We start from the raw sequence: 18,264 nt of genomic DNA, 5'->3' as shown, positions 1-18,264 counted from the left end.
ATATTTATAAATAACTTCGCAATTCTGTTGTAGTCATTAATGCGATCCTCCCCTCTAAATAGCTCATAATACAAGTTTTGGGACTTTCAGAACTGAACGGCATTGTGAAGAGTCATCTTCGGCCGCAGATATAAAACCAAAACTGAGCCCAATTATTAAAAATATTAAATTCAATGCATATAAACTAAAAAGCATTGTTCTCTTAGAACAAAAACACAAGTGCGCTTACGAAATGTATTGAGATTTGTGATTATTTAACACTAATCATAAGCGTTTACAGGACTTCAGTAATGGTGGTGCAATTCAGATGAATTGTGTCTTAATGATTGATACATTCAGTCTACTTAACCATTTATAATACTAGTAGGCCTACTTACCTATTTGTATAATACATGTAAACAACTTTGGTTTTTAGAATTTTTATTTACATATAAGTACACAGAACAATATTAATAGAAACACAGTGTAAGTTTTATCGATGTGTACTGTAAACATATCAAGATTAAAAAGGTTAGAGTTTATTGTTTTTTAGTTGAAGAAGTCAAAGTCAAGATCAAAGTAATACACACATCTCTTAAACGCCATGTATTAGCCTACATGTTGATGATTCGCGTCACTTTATAGTCATCCGACGCGACGGTAGAATATAGCACTGTTCTTGAAGATGTCAATTATATCACTTATGTTCTTATGTTAGCAGCCGGTTCTTGTTCCACAAACAGAATCATCATGTTTTCTGAATGATCTTGACGCATTGTAGATCTGACCTTGGATTTCATGACGCTGAGTTTTAAGAAAACTTTCTGAACTTAAATATGTGAATTGGCTATTAAATAGTGCTCCCATGGAAATCTTGCAGATCCTTGGTTTCTATGTCAAACCCTCATTCTGCACAAACAAATATCCACCAGTGGCACCTTCACAGGACACTCCTATGACAGTAATACTCTTAAGGCAACTTTTTGTGATTTGGCATACGTGCATTTCTCTAGTTGTGAATTTCACAGACAAATTTTTGAAAGCCCCAAAAATTGTATTACGAGCTACTGAAGGGGGGTAAGTGCATTAACTAACTACGACCGACTTGCGTAGTTATTTAAAAAATCTATGTTTTAGCAGTGTTTTGACTCCTTGATTGTGGAACTGTTCTATTCGATTCAATCTCTTCTCCTCATTTCCCAACAATTTCCTTATGCTCACATAGAAATAATTTCTTTATAAATAAAATAAGCTAGTACAATTAGATAATGTTATAACCGAACCAAATGCTGAGAATTCCGGATCTAATTTTAAAAATGAGTAAACAACTGAAAAAGTAATAATTTTTCTTGCCTAAGATAGTTCAAGTTTTAATGAAAATCTTTGGAGGTATCCAATCAGAAATCAGAATGCTGTACGGAAACTCGAACAGGAATATCTCCCGACTGCGATCGTGTATTTCATGAGTGCTATGCCACTTAGAAAATATACCCTCTGATGAGCAAGAATTGCGAGTATAGCCGCGGGTAACTAGTAGTACTTTATATATGCACAACATTGCATGTTATCTGGTGGGAAACACATTGTACATTTATTGTCCAGTTAGTCTGTAAACTACTAATGGATTTTAACTTCAAAACTCATTAAATTTCAAAGTGCAGTTACACACCTGGTACAGAGAAGAGGACCTTTGGTAGGAACTATAGCCTAGTGTTCTTCGGCTGACTTTGGGACTGACAAACGCATCCACCTGTACTACAGTGACTGTGACTCACCTGGTACAGCAAGAGGACCTTGGTAGGAACTATAGTGTTCTTCGGCTGACTTTGTGACTGACAAAACCCATCCACCTGTTACTCACCTGGTACAGATAAGAGGACCTTGGTAGGAACTATAGTGTTCTTCGGCTGACTTTGGGACTGACAAACCCATCCACCTGTTACTCACCTGGTACAGACAAGACACCTTGGTAGGAACTATAGTGTTCTTCGGCTGACTTTGGGACTGACAAAACCATCCACCTGTTACTCACCTGGTACAGACAAGAGGACCTTGGTAGGAACTATAGTGTTCTTCGGCTGACTTTGTGACTGACAAATCCATCCACCTGTTACTCACCTGGTACAGACAAGAGGACCTTGGTAGGAACTATAGTGTTCTTCGGCTGACTTTGGGACTGACAAACCCATCCACCTGTTACTCACCTGGTACAGACAAGAGGACCTTGGTAGGAACTATAGTGTTCTTCGGCTGACTTTGGGACTGACAAACCCATCCACCTGTTACTCACCTGGTACAGACAAGAGGACCTTGGTAGGAACTATAGTGTTCTTCGGCTGACTTTGGGACTGACAAACCCATCCACCTGTTACTCACCTGGTACAGACAAGAGGACCTTGGTAGGAAACTATAGTGTTCTTCGGCTGACTTTGGGACTGACAAACCCATCCACCTGTTACTCACCTGGTACAGACAAGAGCACCTTGGTAGGAACTATAGTGTTCTTCGGCTGACTTTAGGGACTGACAAACCCATCCACCTGTTACTCACCTGGTACAGACAAGAGGACCTTGGTAGGAACTATAGTGTTCTTCGGCTGACTTTGGGACTGACAAACCCATCCATCTGTTACTCACCTGGTACAGACAAGACGACCTTGGTAGGAACTATAGTATTCTTCGGCTTACTTTGGGACTGACAAATCCATCCACCTCTTACTCACCTGGTACAGACAAGATGACCTCGGTAGGAACTATAGTGTTCTTAGGCTGACTTTGGGACAGACAAACCCATCCATCTGTTACTCACCTGGTACAGACAATAGGACCTTGGTAGGAACTATAGTGTTCTTCGGCTGACTTTGGGACTGACAAACCCATCCACCTGTTACTCACCTGGTACAGACAAGAGGACCTTGGTAGGAACTATAGTGTTCTTCGGGGGTAAATAACGTAATATTCGTAAAACATTTGTATCTGAATGTCCAACAGTAAGTTATACAAATTCCAGGATATACGGAAGATAATAGGATTTGAGTCAATCTTACTTGGCAAGAAGATCTATGAGTCTTTAATGTTCCTAATAAACGACCACGAAACAACCAATTTTCCAGTAGGTAGTGCTACCTGGTGCCCTACTCACATTAGCATTAAAACTATTGTGTTGCGTTCCTGAGTATAAAAAATGGAATGGAGGTAAAATAATACATAAAAGTTATGTTTCTTGAGAAAGAAATCGTTCGTCATCCACACTAGTTTTAATGGAGTTTAAACAAGAGGCTATCGGAAGGGTTATACAAAATTAAACTATAACTGATACAACGATTTACTGAGATTAAATATTTCCTACTTTGATACAGTAAAACCTACCGTTAGAAACATAAATAATAGTTATATCAGTATTAGACAACCAGAGAAAGGACCACTTGAAGGGGTAAGTATGGTGGTAAGTCGCAGGTAATTTATTTGTGTGTCTGACGCTTGGTTTTTATAAATAAGAGCTATTTGAGCTGAAAAATATCATTTTATATTGTTAACGCCTTTTTAATACCCTCCCATTTTGACCTCAACCATAACTAACATGGTTGACGATAAAGTTCGTTGTAAAGGGAAATTTCTTTGTCGATTTTAATTCGCACAATGCTAATTGGTTCTCGGCTTCTGAACTGCTAAGATGAGCAACAGTCATAAACAAGTTTCAACCAGCTTGACCCTACATCCAAATGCCATCTTCTGGGATATTCTTCTTGGGAGATGGTATAATGAACTGGACCGAATGTGCCAAATAACTAGACGTCAAGGGAATGAATATAGGGGCAAATGGAGGAAATCGTCGACTGGCTCCAGAAGGTTCAAAGAGTCAGTACGGTATAAGGAGAAAGGTAACTACAACACCAACATAATTCAATAACGTTACCAATCAATCCAATACTATACCTCCAAGAACAGGTAGCCTTCAGTTCACTCCTATAGTACCACAGATAGGCTACCTAAAATTACATTTTATTGCCTAAATATGCTACTTCTGCTCAACATTAAGTTATATATTTCTAAGTATATGCAATGATTTGAAACGTACAACATTTATTTTTTTATGAGTTCGTGTTTGTAGTCGTTCATTGGCGCTCCACATTTTGCCCTAGCTCTGCTTTTTTACATAAGTTTATTTACACTTGAAGAAGGGAGTGGATTTCACCTTTCGAAACTAGGTATTCCTTTTTCATATTGTATAACGACAGAAAATGGTGGATATGCTATTTTTTACCCCTTTTTAAAAAGTTTTGTGATGAGTTATGTATTCCGTATTCAATAAATGTTTAAGAGTCGCAAGTGTTAGAGGTAACTTACTCAGTTCTCAAACTCACATTTGGGCTATTAAATTGAATACGTGGATAGCGTCAGCAAGTTTTATCATAGAATTAGAATACACGTAGGTCTACTATCACATTGATGGAAAAGTTACAATCTTTTTTGTTCTAGAAAGTTAGTTTACTGTAAAATGTAACTTTATTATATGGAATAAATTATTTATTTATGTATGTATTTATGAATTAATAACATTAGGCCTAAAATTGAGGGTTTTATTTTAAATACATTTCTTTATTTGAAGTAATATTTTCAAATTCTTTCAGTCATAAAATATCGTTCGTTTTGAAAGAGGAAACAATACATGTTATCATACAATGTTTCTGTTTGTAAGTAAAAGTACTAGCATTTGTATTTTTCAGTTTTAGAAGGCGCACAAAATTGTATTTACAGTTAGCTTAAATTGTTTACAGAGCTCAGTTTTACTCCCGTTCATAAAGAAGCTCGCAGTAAAAACGGAAATACAAGAAATAAAACAAAGCTCCCTTAACACTGGAATTAAACCGCCCCCCGAGTGTCACATGTTTGCAGCGCGGGGGCGGCGCGGTGGGGCGACGGCGAGTACTGCCACTTTGCACAGATCGAAATTTCATTTCCTTTGATGGGGTTTTATTTATCCCGGGATTTCTTGTCGAGAGTGGTGGTGCGGGGGTGGGGGAGGGGAGCGAGAATTAAGCCGGCGTCCATAGAGAGCTATAAAACAAGGAGTGCCGGAGCCAATGGGATCACACGTCACCGAGCCGACCAATGGGATTAGCCCGGGAGTCGACCAATCGCGGCGCAGCTCAGACGTCGCACGTCATGGTGGGGAATCTAATGCAATTTACACTGAGTTTTAATTGAATATTGAATAACAACTGATGGGCCGAAGGGGTAGTAGTGAGAGGGGGTGAGGAGGGGAGGAGTAGGATCGATCTGTGAATAGGTTTAACCCCGGAGTCGCGCCGACTGTCGCTCCATCGACGTCACCGGTCTGCAAATCTGCTTGTCACCTCTCTACAACCGCCATCTGCTCATCTGCTGCTGGCCCGGTCTCGTTATCGGTTTAGTCGCTAGTTTTATCAGTAACCACGGTATTAACTGAACCGGTCGCAAATCGTAGGATTGCCGTATCAAACGTACACATTGTACACTCACTGGTTACAGTGTAACACTTATACTTTGTTTACATAGACTCCGCTAATTCCCACATTTATTTTAAGAGTTTTTTAACCTGTTACGATTTGATTGGACAAAACCTGGAATCACTCTAATAAATATCGGAATCTGAACTTAATACGCGAGCATATTTTTTTAATGTACATTTTGAAATAACGCAGTCCATTAAAATAATGCTTGGAAGTTTGTAGCCTATTGCTAGGAATCTTCCCCTGAAACTACATTATATCTATAAAGCTCCCTTAAAATTTAGAAACCTTAAAGGAATCAACGTTCTCTATGCTTTTAATTTGACATAGATTACGTTTAGTTCTTATTGATTTTGATTCATTAGCGACACTACAAAGTCTGCAGACAATAATTGGTGGTTCCAAGATTAAATTATATCAGCCTTCTCAATTACATTACAAGGATAATATTAATACTTTGTAGAAAGTTAAAAGTCGGTTGTAGTCCTGACCTGGAATTTCATAAAGTTAAAGTCATAATCCTTTATTACCATGAAATATAAATATTGCATTGGCTAGGGTTAAAATAACCATTTTTCTAGTAAAAAAAAAAAATACCTTAAGCTTCATTTTAAAACTACCGGTATCTAGATCTAACTCTGTTCTTAAAAAGTCTTAGGGCGTTGAATAATAGTATGGCATTATAATGTGTGTGTGTGTGTGTGTGTGTGTGTGTGTGTGTGTGTGTGTGTGTGTGTGTGTGTGTGTGTGTGTTTATTAATATTTAATATAATGTTGTGTTAAAAGAGCTATTTAATTTGTTTTGTTTCTAAGCCTCTATTTAGATTGTGGGATTATAGAGAAAAATTCGACGATTCTGTTACACAAATTAATTAAAATGTATAAAATATATATAAATGCAATGGAAAATAGTTTCTTAAAAATAGGTATGCAGTACTCTTTGGCGAATTCCAGCAATAATCCTCAATGCCTTCTTTCGTAATATAAAAATATTTAAATTGGATTTGAACTAAATCATCCTACACTTAGATAACTTTATAGAATTTTATAGAATCATCATATAAAACCCACCTTAAACCTCAATCACTTGTATACATTTACTTTAGGTGTAGTATCATAAATAAATAATTTTAACGATTTATGTAATATGCACCTAAATAAACCCTGTTGAATTTTTCTCTTAATGAGTACCTAGGTATAGTCTACTTTTTAAATATATAAACTATTACAAATTTAAGTTTTTTCACTTGCCAACATTAAAATTATATAATTAAACAAATATTGAGGTTTAACAATAATATATTCTTAAAACTAAACTCATTATAGCTTTTACAATTACATGTTTATAGGTACATAAATAGTTGTGATAACATCACGTGGATTTAAAGCATCGTATACTGTACTGCACCGAGCAAGTTAAACTATTAGCTAGAATAATTTAGGTTGTCGTGTGTTAAAACATATAATCACTGTTTTACCGAGATATTGACAATAAAGAGAAAATATCAGAGTTTGTAATTATTTATCCAACACTGTAGCAGTTATGGACCGATTTCAAAAATATCTTTTAAAATAATAGCCTTCATATGAACACATTTTAATAATAATAATTCAGTTTATTACACATTAATTATAGCTATATATTTGTGTCATTATTTATTTATCATAGGATACATCTATTTAAAATTCACGTTAAACCACAAAACATTTTTATCACAATACCCAGAGTTTCAAACCGAGAAGGTGAGATTTTTGCTATGGTAAAATGAATTAAAAGATTGTTTTTTTATTTTACTGTAAAATGTATAATAATTGTAAACCTACACTCAAATTCACATTTAGGCCTATGCTTACAATCAGACTCTACTATTTACTTTTAAACGTGATTGCAAGTTTGGTCTCGTTTAAATTCAATATTTTTGAAAGTTTAATAGGATTTCGGTAATTAATACTACAATTTGACTACTAAAATCTACCCTGTTTCTTCAAGTTTCAAAATCCCTAATGCAGACAAATTTTTAAACTAATGAATTTTTTTCAAGAATCATATTTTCTTAATTTCAAATAGTTTAATTTCCCCCAAACTGATGTAAAGTTGTCAAAAAATTGAGCATTATCATGCCTAAAAATTGACGATCATGGTCACGATTTCGTAATATTATATATTTATTGGCTGTAAGAGTGGACTACATTCCATAGCCTAGATTACTATTCTGGACGACAGGGCCTGGTGACTTTTCAGTCGATCTTTTTAGACCTAAAAACAATACGGTCAACTAACTTAATAAATATTTTATATGCGGTTCAGCGTTAAATAGTTACAATGTTTTGGTGTTAATTTAATTTATCGTCCCGCATCAATAGCTGTCTCAGAAAAGCATGTCTGCAGAATTGTAGAATCTGAAAGGACACGAAGCTGGTATCTGAAATGCCTTTAAGTCACACACTGATCGTTAATTTTGAAAACCCGAAAACTTAAATCATGGACAAGAAAATAAATACGTGCATTAACAGAAGAATATTGCAAAATTATTTAGTATATTCTAAAATTAATTTTGTTAATATTATTAAAATTGTATATAAAGCTGAAAATATAACAGACCAGTTTCAGGCAGAAAATGTGTTTGAACAAACATTTTGTAGCTTAAAAATAATTTATCTATCAAGCGCATCTTTTCTTCACTTCTGTAGAGTTTTAATGGAGTGAAACATGCCACAATGTTGCAAGAAAACTCATTTCTAAATATAAAAGATTGATTTCTATGCTGGTGTTTGTATCTTAATGGATTTTAGCTGAGCTTCAATGGAGGTGGTAATAAAATTGCTCTGTCCGTCTCTCTGGGGACTCCGGAACTTCCCAGACGGGTAAACACCAAACTCTGGAAACCCTATTAGACCACAAAAAATATTACATGAGGTTTCGTACGATTAAAAAAGCTAAAACCGCAGTGGGATACCGAATCAAAGTTTTTATACATTTGTTACCTTTCGCAGTACTTCTGTATACCCGACAAAATTCTCAGAAGATAAAAATGCCTTGTGAAATATAAACATATTGTTGCCCACAGTTTTAATGTACTGAAATAACAACTTCATCTTATCAATGCTGCGCCACCAATAACATTAGTGTCCACAAATCCAATACAATATTTTGTTTTTTTACTACTCATAAAAACGTTAGCACTGTTTAAATTAGCATGTTCAAATGAGGTTATGGGGAATGAATGTTATGAGGTTGAGTGGTAGAGAGGGCTTAACAGCCCTAAATCCACCTCTTGAATAAAGGCATTTTTTATTGAATTTCATTCATTTTCATTTCAAATTTGGTGAATTATATATGGTATGTAAATTAAATCGGGAACTTCTCATGTGACAATTGTGCGATTTGCAGAACACCAGAACGAGCAGACTGCTTCACGGGGCTACCCACAAAATATCGTGATAACAGTGAAACGCCCCCTAACAAGATGTAATCATTTTGAACAAATTTATGAATTTTGGAAACCTGAAGGTTATGTAGGATTTAGCGTCTAGAGATGATTTAGTCCAAGCACTTTTAGGCGTTTTGGCCATTCAACAAAAGTAAGGTCAGTAACTTAAGATTTCTTACTAACATACGCATTCAAAGCCGAATCTCTGCTCCGTTTGGCTAAAGGAAAATTGTCTCTTGTACCTTTATGTAGGTAAACCTTTTCATTTGACTTACAGCTACCATTCCGACAAGGGCCAAGTACTCACGGCGAGGGCAAATTCCAAAGGGATACAGAACTTTGTGTTCTTTTAGGGAATTGATAAAACTCTTTCATTAGGATGTGATCACCCACTCTTCTATGAAACAAATATAATGAACCTCTATCGGCCTATATTACCTTAGCTTTTGTGTACGGTGTCCGTCCGAAATGGTCCAGTTTAAGAACCGATCTATACTTATACATGTATACAAATTGCAAAACAATACTCTTAAGAGACGGCTGTAAAGAAAAGTCTTAGTATTAGTATAAGAAAAATGTCAAACCTCATGCACTTTTACGCCCTTTTTTATCGTATCATTATGTAAAATGTCTCATTTTAAATATTTAATTAATACGAAAACAAATGATTTTTTGGTTTTTTATATATTGTATATTTTTAAATATTTAAACGACGAAATATAAAAAATTAGAGTTTTTTTTAATAACCTATAAATATATCGAAGAAACTAAAGTTTTGGATGTGTACTAATTATATTAAAAAAATGATACATCTCTCACTGTTTTACGACAAAACTTGAGGTCGCCAATGTGCATGAGGTTTAATATTGTTTTTGGGGCCTACATCAAGATGGCCGCCAACACAGAAGGCTATCTTTTAAGATTAGCGTTTTACAAAACTTGCTGGAAGCTTCAATGTCGTTTAAGCCTCCGTTTTCTTTCACTGGATGATTAAAGTTTAGCCATAAGACACAAGATCTACATCATTGGTAAATAATAAAAATTGTATTCAAGAAGCATACTCTTAGATCTATCGGGTAGTGCTTTAATTCATTATACTTGCAGACAAATTCTGATTCAAGTTATATATGGGTTATTTGTTTACATAAAAACACGGTAAAAATTACACAACAAGATTTTAACAAACAACTACCTTAATTCATACAGAGTTCAGGTGGAGACTAGATACTGACCACTGGTCAATTTGCGAGACGTAGAGATTTCTGAAAAACTAATAAAAATATCGAAAAATAAAAAAAATTTGGATGCATATTAATTATACTTTTAAATGAGACTTTCATAACTCTACGACAAAAAATAAGCTCCTCAAAATGAATGGATCATTCTTCTTACGGAGTTAAACTCGACATAGCTGCATAATAGACAACGTTTTTAAATTGAGATTAACGCCATTTTGTTAGTATACTTATCATCTAAATTGTCACTGGGTGAATCATTTGATAATGGATGCGGTAAAGGCATAAGAATGGGAGAAATAGATTTTACTTAATTTATTTATAATTATATTTATATTTTACTTTATTTAATAGACAAAATACCAAACCTGAGTTATAGCATAAAATAAACATTAATTAATTTTGCATTTTGCATATAGATTGTAATATAGGATAATTAATTTTATAAGTGCGTACCACAATATTTCATTATGAAGCATTGTCACGTTTTTCGTAAAAGATGTATAGTTCTCAAATATAAAACTATGTAATATTAGCTGTATGTACGGCTTATTCAAAAATAAAGATGGCTTAGTTTTATTATTTTACTCTATATGAAGAAATTAAAACGATTGAGTAAATGTCACAAGTAGTTTCTTTTAACTAAACTTACATCGTAATAGGCTGTTTTGCACAAATATCTTGGGCTACATATTTGTAATTAACAACGTTTTATATTATTTTATATATCTATCTCTAAAAACATAACATATAAAAAGATTTTAATTGAAAAGACATTTTTCATACTTCCACAATAAATTTATTTTAAAAGCGCTTTCGCCGGTTAAGGCATCATCAGTTTGATATTGTTTACAGAAAAACATATGTGTAAAATAGAAAAAAAACATATGATAAAATAGAATAAAATTTAAAACTAATTGTAAAGACCAAAAGCTAAAAAATTATAAAAGAATTATGTAGAAAAATATGGTTTGCAATTCATAATTTTGGAATGGATTTCTTTTTTCACTAATGGTATAAAAATATCACTGAAATTTACTAGACGTATATCGGCCAAACATCAAGACCTGTGGAAGTTAGGGTAAAAGAACATATTTATAATTATAAAAAAGAAAACATTGAAAAATCTAAATTAGTTGAACATGCAGTAAAGGAAAATCATCATATAAATTTTGAATCATCTTGTGTAGTGTTTAAAGAATCTTCCTGGACTAAAAGAAATAAAATTGAAAGTGCATGTATGACAGTTTTAAAAGATAATTGTATTTCCCAACCTTCAGTAAATTTCAGTGATATTTTTATACCATTAGTGAAAAAAGAAATCCATTCCAAAATTATGAATTGCAAACCATATTTTTCTACATAATTCTTTTATAATTTTTTAGCTTTTGGTCTTTACAATTAGTTTTAAATTTTATTCTATTTTATCATATGTTTTTTTCTATTTTACACATATGTTTTTCTGTAAACAATATCAAACTGATGATGCCTTAACCGGCGAAAGCGCTTTTAAAATAAATTTATTGTGGAAGTATGAAAAATGTCTTTTCAATTAAAACCAACTCACTTCCACCAAGAATACAAAGCAGAAAATATAAAAAGACGTTTTTCTTTAGCAACATTTAGAATCGTCTTGTTCAGTAATAATTACCATTACCGAACTAGTGCTGTAAAGAAACTAGTGCACATTACCTAACTCTCCAATCGGTTCTCAGTAATCGTTATAAATGCTCATTATAAGGAACTTTGTAACGAGATCATTGTATTATTATTCATAGTTATTAGTATTATGAGAACAATTTAACTAGTAATCGATAAAAATAATAACAAGTTAGGCTTAAGCACATTAAGTATTTTTGTAACTTAACTTTTAAAATAAAAGTGTATTTACTTTCGAACACACTGAATTTAAGTTCCTTTAATTTGAAGTTCCCTAAACGATGACACATCGTGTAAAATATCTATACAACGTTTGAGTGATTTTTGAAACTACGATTCGCCTCGTTCTCAACTTTCTGCAAAATGGTTTTATAGGGAATATTATAGACTTGTTTGGTGAATATCTATCATCCCTTTGATTTCCATCTTATTACAATAACAAGACACTTTTTGCAACCTTCCAGTATTTATCCTGAATTTGTTCATTCTATACGAAGCTTAACCTTGCCAAATATTAGCAGGCCAGAATTTTGCTTTGATTACTTTAGGAGGATCTACGACAGGTACGTTATTACGAACCTTATTTATGTCAATTCGTAAAAGGTCAAAGAACATGAACTGTGGTTTGCTGCACCAGCGCGTTGTTTCTCTAGCTTTCCTCTACACGGATAACGTCTAACATCAAAAGCTAAATGACACAACTAAATCTGTTAAGTACCGAACGATAACGCACCAAATCCGTGGCTCCAAAACACCGAGGTGAAATTACAAAACCGCCAGCGGCGTGCGAAAAGAATATTTAATTATTTACTCGACAGCGGCGCAGATTAGGGAAATAGCGCAAATTAAATACTCTGCAAGCAGCCACATAATCAAATTTTCCGCCGGCATTTGTTCAGACCATTAATTTAGGCGAGGACCGAGCTGCAAAGCTGAAAACTGTAAAAAGCGCCGGTGTTGTGGTGGGGGTGGATGGTAGGGGCGGGGCCAGCGTCGCGGCGCTGTGCGTTGCCACCCTCGCTCCTCATCCTTGATCTGGATTACTCGGTGACAGAGTCCTGTGAGGGAGCATGGAGGTCCTGCCGCCAGGATCACTGGCTCCTGCTGACACAAGGGGTGAGTACCTTACATCCTTCCTCTTATCCTGTAACTTGCACTTTATAGAACAAACATAATAATCTACTAATTTACTTTTACACAGATAACTTGTTGTAAATACAGATTTAATGCATGTAAAATATTTGTCGTACTTTATAACTTTTTATATACTTAATTATTGTTATACCAAAAGGTCTACTTTATTTAGTGCGCATAACGCGTATGCTCTGAATACCAACACGTTATTTAGTACTAGCTTTTATTAACCTGGAATTCTAATTTATAATATAGTTAACCGTTTTATTTGTTGTCATAACGAGTATATAGACATTTTATTACCAATGTCAGTGCTTTATTATAAATCACACCAATTCATCTATGTAAAGGAAGACAATCTGAAAACAAATATATAATAAATAATCAACAGTTTATTTGTAATAATCACGCAGGATATGGTTAGTTACAACGTGCCTACTTCAGTGTTTCAAAAATCAAGTCTATATATACAAATATGTATCTAGAGTTAAATAACATTTTGAATTATTTAGAAATGTTTTTACAATTAACAACGGGGCGACTTGAATCGACGAACCCGATAACACCCTCCGATAGATATCTAACTGCCGTGACCAACAACCTACATGTTTAGCATAACATTAGAAATGCTTCAGTATTATATGTTTAAAAACATACCTTCCCTGGGAATAAGACATAATAAACAATTAAGGAATCTTAAAAAGAAGCTCAATAAGAAACCCGTAAATTCTACTATATATGAGTAGGTATGATGATAGTTTTTAATCTGATTTTCTAACAAACGCAGAATTTAAAAAGGAAATTTCTCGCTAATTGTACCATATACTCAACTTTATTTTAAATAGAAATATACAGAAAAAGCATGCAAAATATCCACTCAGAAACAACAAAACACACACATTACTCTGGAAATTCTTTTCAAAACATGACAAGAGTTGAGGATCGGTGTAAATGTTTATCCCAAGATTTGACTTTTGTGTGCGGCTACGACTTCATTAGCTCTTGTCCTGTACAAATTTGAAAATCGCGTATTTTACTGTTTCTATTTCTATTTTGTATCAAACCTATAGGCTAGCCTGTAATTGGTTATCGATTACGTTTTCTTTAAACGTTTGTACAATGACGCAGTGTGGCGGGTAAGGCTGTTATCGCAAGATAACCGCAACAAACAACGTCCAGCGTGGCTGCTGCTTGGACGGTGACCGCTAAGCGATCCTGTCCTTGCGAGCAGTCCGCCTGCCCGGCCATCGGTGGTGGTTTGGAAGTCACCTTTAATCCGTTGATCCCCAAGTTAAGTGTAAGAGAGGGTTTCTTAGTCCTAACTTTACCTGGTGAAAAAGACATTCTTTCCAAATTACCTTTATGACAAAAAAGATAAAACTCTATTTCCACTTAAAGTCCAAGCAATTCTACCTTAGAAGCTTTAGTCGTTTGATGAAATTTAAGTCTTTTATAGGGAACACATATTTTCACCATTCAAGTATTTTATGAAGATTTAACATAATTAAAAAACCAATCGTTAAAAATTAAAATGTGAAATGGCTTTTACAAAACAAATTCAACTTCAATTTCTATACAACTTACCCAATCAATATAAATAGACCTAAGTATTTTCTAAGAGAGCGCCCCATTGTAAAACCAAGTGCTCCGCAGTTAATTTATGATGTGGTATTATTATGCTAACTATTGTCGTGGAAATTAGAGGATACCTCTTACTTTCTTGACACAAAACGATAATGGCCAATCCTAAATAGCCGTATAATAGCTTGGTACATTTAAATGACACTAGGGGACACCCCTGTGAACACCGGCCGGGGCGGAGGGGGGAGTTCTGAATAGTTTTTCGCCTTAGTTTACAAAATTTTATCCATAATTAAATGCTCATATTTTTATTTCGTATTACTCTATTACAAACATTTGAGATTAAAGTGCGGGTATTGATTTTATTCCTACTTTCGTATTTAAATTACATGACTCTACAGTTGTTGACAATGTTAGAATAAACACAACAATCAAATCTCATTTGAACAATTGTTAAAGAAATATTGAGACATATGGACGTTACAACGATCAAACAATATGCGTTAATGCGAATGTTAAGTTTCCTTCCGCTTACTGCACCGTCTGAAATCTGACACTGTATGCATGAAGGTAGATTATGGGATTTAAAGTTAAATGAATAAAATGTTTCCCTCTTATTCGTTGTTATTCCCTAACAAACTATTAGGGCCTACTTTACGATGTTTATATAATTCGTAGTGTATAGTAAAATCCGAATCAAATTAAAAAGAGAGAAAACACACCAAAGTAATTGTGAGTAAATTAAAATAACGTCAAAACGTTGAAAATGTTATTTCTTTTATTTATTTATTTAATTTTAATATACTTTTGTTGTCATGTATGATGCACAAGACACAATGTGTTGTTGATAGATTAGGTTTAGCGCTGTACACCAGACTACTCGCATAGGGGCGATTTCTGAAAGGCGCTTGTGTGTGAATAAAATTGAGGGTGCAGTAAATGATTATCAAACACAACTTGCAATGGATAGCAATGCCTCGCACGATACAATTTGTCGTTGCGTCACGTATCTCCCGAGTTTCATCGAAATTCATTCTATTCCGTACCTCATATTGTTCTCTTGTCCACGCACAATTTCATATATGTCCTTCATGAGTCCAAAGGCATCTATCTAGTGTACAAGTTTTTGAATTCACAAGTATATTTCCCGAATAAAAATCAAATTTTGACTATTTACTACAAACCGACTTGTGTAACACAATTTTAATTTCTTTTGCCTCCATGGGCCCATAGGCGTTTTTGTATTCTATAAGACATTTATGGATTATATAGAATCTAATTAAGACTAGACGAATAAAAATCATAACTTTAACAAATATTGGTACGGTAGGGCATTTATTGGCTTTTAAAGGATATTTATGGAAAATTTATGACATTATTTCGCTTATCCAAATAAAAACTTAATTTCTAGTAAAAATTCCCTCCTTTCGACTTCCAAAAATACGGTGTTCCACAATGTTGAAGTTTTAGACTTAAATATGTGTCTTTACACATTTTTTCCATGGAACAATAATTATTGTTTATTATTTATACGGTTTTTATAATATAAAACTTTATTGTTTCTGTTCCCACAATTTTTTAAAATTCCCCTGCTTGGACATTTAGAAGCTCTATTAAATTTGAATGATTTTTGTCTGCTTAATGTATGATCAATATGTTTGTATTTTAGTACATTTTGAATTTTTTAAATAGGATTTTAGGCGATACTTTATGTTATAAAGAGAACACTAGCGGATTATAATTTTCATGTTACGATTTTGCCTCGACTATAAAAGGCAACTGCTTAGTTGGACATGATCACTAGATTGGTTAATATACTGGGTGACTTAAATAGGCTACTCACGCAATTTGGTGTTAGTTCACTGCCATTATTGTGAGTGATCTCAAGGTCAGTACACAGATAGACGACGCCATTATATCACTATTTACTACTTATATAGAATAAAATGTAAAACTGTAACGGTCGTACTCAAACTTTATGTGATTTTGACCATAAGAGTCCTATCCGTACGTACAATTTATAATTTCTCGCCAAGTAAAGCCTATCCATAGCAGTCCGTCACTGTCTGAAAATAGAAGTAGAAAATTACACTTGCACCTCAATTATTGGTACAAGTTTATGTGTTTTAGACTAATAATATTGATGTTCATTAATTATCGGTTAGAAAGTTCCTCTATTCCAATCTAAAGAAAATATGTGAGCCTATAAAAGGAAGAAAACTGTTGACGCAACTACAATTTAGTTTAAAAGGTTATTAAACCCATTCGTTCATTATTTCTCCGATCAAATTCCTAATTTATTTATTCATAATTTTATTGATATGAGTTGGAACGTTGCCAGAACAATATGTTCTATAATAGAATTGTTTTTAAAGTATTGTTTATGCTAATCCATGATAATTTAAATTATGTTTCAAGCGTATATTATTTTGTTATTTGCTACAAGATTGACCAATATTATCTAGTAATGAAGGTTGCACTTCATTCATAAATTGTATTTGTTATATTCAGCATCCATTCATTAATTATGCAACATAAAATACGTATGTCGGTTTCTACAGTTTGTAATCATAATTTTAAGTTTGTTCTCACACATCTTTGATTTTAAAAGTCACTTTATTTATTATTATACTAACGAAATAAAAACATTACATTATAAACGTTGCATTTAGAGTTCCGTTGCTTTATTTATTATACATTCAGTTTGTGTTATATTTATTAAAGTATTAATACTCTAACAATTCTAAGACCTTATTTTTTATTTAAAAAGTAAAAAATATCATTCTTAAATTTATAAAAACAAATTTAGATTGCAAATTTGTTGTCTATATTTATTTATTTTATCACTACGTTAGTAAATAAATATCACAATAAAAATTCAAGCCATTTGGATCAAAAATTTATTTGCAAATGCTTGAACAAAGAATTAAAATTATTAAGATTTATTTTATATTTGTTTATATTATGGGTTGTAAGAAATATTTATGTTTAATAAACTATTCGAAGAGAACATAGATATATGTTTGCACTAAAAGATTATGAACACAAATAATATAATTTAAGTTATGTACCTACATAAACATATATAGGCCTAATAGTATTCTGTCAACCAAGTGCTCAGAACTAAATGTGATTGTTACAAATTATTGAATGAAATATTTATCTCGTTAAAAATTATCGACATAAAGCAATACATTTTTATAACAGGAGTAGCCTATTTTATTATTTCACGCATCTCAAAGAGGTTTACTACAAAAATTTAAATTTTTATAAAACTTCGATTAAAGTGCTTAAATTTGACTAAGTTATCATTGTAATCAGTAAAATGTTAAATAGCACTAGAAGGCACAGTTCCGCCTACAATACACGGGACCGGGCACTATCTTGGACTACGTGTCTTCGCCTCCTTTGGCTTGTAACACATCAAGATAGAGCATTGGTGAGGATTATGGGATTATGCATTACTCAACAAATTTACAAAAAATTACCATAAACGTCACAGTCCACTCTTAATTAACGTGTTTTAATAGAAAACACAAATTCAGAAAAGTATTAATAAAAATGCACATAGTTGTATATTTGAAGAATTTTGTAAAATAAAAGGATTTTTTCAAAATCCTAAAAAGCATACTTAAACTATATTACAGATTATTTCACTCAAGGTAAAATTGAAGTTTAAAAGTTTAAAATGGCGGGCGAAATTTTCTAGAATGTATGTTAATGCACCATATTTGCACATAGGCTATATTAAGAT

At 33.2% G+C, this 18,264-nt stretch overlaps 1 protein-coding gene across 1 annotated transcript in view; it reads left to right on the top strand.

Moving 5' to 3' along the window:
• Positions 1-12,865: 12,865 nt before the first annotated feature.
• LOC124355933 (photoreceptor-specific nuclear receptor-like) overlaps positions 12,866-18,264 on the top strand; it is a 68,223-nt gene continuing 62,824 nt past the window's right edge. The window contains exon 1 of the mRNA XM_046807085.1: positions 12,866-12,911. Within this exon, the coding sequence (XP_046663041.1) occupies positions 12,866-12,911 (46 nt within the window). The remainder of the gene's footprint in view (positions 12,912-18,264) is intronic.

Source organism: Homalodisca vitripennis, chromosome 2 (assembly GCF_021130785.1).
Source record: "Homalodisca vitripennis isolate AUS2020 chromosome 2, UT_GWSS_2.1, whole genome shotgun sequence".
NCBI lineage: Eukaryota > Metazoa > Arthropoda > Insecta > Hemiptera > Cicadellidae > Homalodisca > Homalodisca vitripennis.
Note: the sequence above shows the minus strand (reverse complement) of the source record. Positions and strands in the feature narration are given on the sequence as shown.